The sequence below is a fragment of the Aplysia californica genome, unplaced genomic scaffold, assembly GCF_000002075.1.
Source record: "Aplysia californica isolate F4 #8 unplaced genomic scaffold, AplCal3.0 scaffold01550, whole genome shotgun sequence".
NCBI classification, from domain to species: domain Eukaryota; kingdom Metazoa; phylum Mollusca; class Gastropoda; order Aplysiida; family Aplysiidae; genus Aplysia; species Aplysia californica.
Window position 1 is genome coordinate 17566 of NW_004798820.1, and position 2997 is coordinate 20562.

General features: G+C 43.6%; 1 protein-coding gene across 1 annotated transcript in view; it reads right to left on the minus strand.

The window, feature by feature from the left end:
- Positions 1-1878, minus strand: part of Apoa (octopamine receptor) — a 7944-nt gene extending 6066 nt beyond the window's left edge. Inside the window, 4 exon segments of the mRNA NM_001204677.1 lie at positions 1273-1691; positions 1693-1701; position 1704; positions 1707-1878. Of these exon segments, the coding sequence (NP_001191606.1) occupies positions 1273-1691; positions 1693-1701; position 1704; positions 1707-1868 (591 nt within the window). The 5' untranslated portion in view covers positions 1869-1878.
- Between the last annotated feature and the right edge of the window lie 1119 nt (positions 1879-2997).

Below are 2997 nucleotides of genomic sequence, written 5' to 3' on the forward strand. Positions count from 1 at the left end.
CAGTAGAAAGGCTGCAGAAAGAGTCAGGAGCCCAGAGGAGGGGGCAAAGGAGGTGAGGGGGTGGGGGCAGAAAGTGGAATTGAAAGCAGACAACAGAACATTGCTAGAGAGCAGGAAAGGTGGTGAAAGGAGACAATTTTAGAGAATAAAATTTTTGGGTCGCTACCCGGATTCGAACCCGGGACCTTTGAATGAAATGCCAACACCTTAACCTCTAGGCCACGAGAGCCCCCTGAGTCTTAGTTAACAGTGAACAGCTTTCAGAGTCTGTTGGACATCCACGTCTTAGAGCCGCCAGCAAAGACCCTAGAAGGTGATCCAGAACGAATGGACTTGTTCTTCTTCTGTCACACGACAGGGAGACAGTTCTCAGAATAACCTCATCTATCGTTATTTCACTTTCTTCTGACCATGTTTTAAAAAATTCTAGCTGACTGAGGAATTTACCAAAACCCACGAAACTCTGCATGGCACTTCTGAAGGCCAGCGACCAACAAAAAAGTGTTTTCTTTTAAATCTTGACCAGGTAATAAAAACGTTTTTCTCTTTGGGTCCTATTTTTTTTTAAAACCACGCTTTGGATGCATACACAGGATCACTAAAATAAATTACTTACAGTAACCTTGCCCACAAATGGCTCATTTTGAGACAGCGACACCACCCTGCCCCACATTTCAGTGTAAGCTTGTAGATTTCATCCCCCGGCTGTCTAGACGTCTCCACGTGCTCCACGTGAGTCTCGAAAAATACTCTTTTGAATCGTGTTTCTTAGGCGAATGTTGAAGTGTGGTGTTGAGGAAAAAATGTCAACTTTTCAATGTTGTAGGTGTATGCTGTATATCCCCAATTATTTTTTTCCCGTTTTAGGCTTCTATTAAAGAAAACGTGTCGGAACCTTAGTTTGCAGTGACTTTTATAATTGGCGTTTTAGATTCTGTTGGTCGCTTCACTTTTAGACCCGCATGCAAAGACCCAGAAAGATTAAACAGAGCGATTTGTTTCAATCCCGTTATAACCGCCGTCAGACCAAGGTAGAACACCTGTAATCTTGTAAATAACAGACCAAAGTATAACACCTGTAATCTTGTACAAGGTACAACACCTGTAATCTTGTAAATAACAGACCAAAGTATAATACCTGTAATCTTGTACAAGGTACAACACCTGTAATCTTGTACAAGGTACAACACCTGTAATCTTGTACAAGGTACAACACCTGTAATCTTGGCCACAAATGACACGAATAAAGACGCACGTGCGCATATTACTCACCTTGTTGACGATGAAGGGGCAGGAGTCCGGGTCTGTGAGCAGTGCCTGCACGTTCTGGCGAGTGGTGTAGAGCTGTGAGTACACGGGGATGTAGGAGATGAGCACCGAGGCCACCCACGTGACCCCCAGCATGAGCAGCGCACGTGGCCGAGTCATCTTGCTCTCGTACTGGAGCGGGTGGAGGATGGCGATGTATCGGTCCATGCTGATGCAGCACAGGTGGATGATGGAGGCGGTGCTGAACAACACGTCGTTGGCGTTGAATATGTCACACATAGTACGGCCAAACACCCACTTGCCTGAGATCTCCATGCTGGCGCTAAATGGCATGACCAAGATGGCCACTAGCAGGTCTGCGAAAGCCAGGGAGACAATGAAGAAGTTGGTGATAGCGCGGAGTCTCTCAAAACGTAGCACACCTGATGACGACACACAAAAATAGCACACCACATGATGGCCGCCATTGCCATGCCACGGAGCACCAGGGCCACAGCCGCCCAGGGGTTCACTTCCGGGTCATCGAGGTCAAGGTCGAAGTCAGAGAGGGAGAAGTTTCCGGTGTGGGACAGGTTGTGGCGTGCGGGGAATGGGCGCATGTCGTGGGTGTTGTTGTCGTTGTGGTTGTCGTTGTGGTGGTTGTTGTGGTAGTTGTTGTGGTGGTTGTTGTGTTGGAAGTTGTGGTTGTCGTTGTGGTAGTTGTTGTGGTGGTAGTTGTGTTGGAAGTTGTAGTTGTAGTTGTGGTGGTGGCTGTTGTAGTTGTTGTTGGCGTTGTGGTTGTTGTTGTGGTAGTTGTGTTGGAAGTTGTAGTTGTGGTAGTTGTTGTGGTGGTTGTTGTAGTTTTTGTTGTAGTTGTTGTGGTAGTTGTGGCAGTTGTTGTGGTGGATGTTCTGAGCGGTTGTTGTTGTTGTTGTTGTCGTTGTGGTGGTTGTTGTAGTTGTTGTTGTAGTTGTTGTAGTTGTTGTGGTTTTTGTAGTTGTTGTTGTAGTTGTGGTGGTTGTAGTAGTTGTTGTTGTAGTTGTGGTATTTGTTGTATTTGTTGTTGGAGTTGTGGGGGTTGTTGTAGTTTTTGTTGTAGTTGTGGTGGTTTTTGTGGGCGGTTGTTGTAGCTGTGATGGTTGCTGTGGTTGTTGTTGTGATGGTTGTGGTAGTTGTTGTGTAGTTGTTGTCGTTGTTGTGGTGGTTGTTGAGGTGGTTTTGCTGGTGTTAGTTGTGGTGGTGGTTTTGGTTATGTGGTAGTGATGGGTGTCTCTCTATGTCTATATATCCGTGTGTTCATATATCCAAGAATGTATATAGATCCGTGCGTACATAATATATCCAAGGCTGTCTGTGTATCCGTGTGTTCATATATCCATGAATATCTATAGATCAGTGTGTTCATATATCCATGAATGTCTATAGATCAGTGTGTTCATATATCCATGAATGCCTATATATATCAAATACTATATTATATCCGTGTGTTCATTGATCCAAGACTGTCTACATATCCGTGTGTACATATATCCAAGAATTTCTATAGATCCGTGTGTATATATATCCATGACAATTTGTTTATCCGTATGTTCATCTTTCCTAGACTACATTAAATCCTTGTTTTCATATATCAATAAATATCTATAGATCCTTGATTTCATATATACATGAATGTCTATATATTCATGTGTTCATATAGCTATAAATATATACGTGAGTTCATATATACATGGCTGTATATAATATATA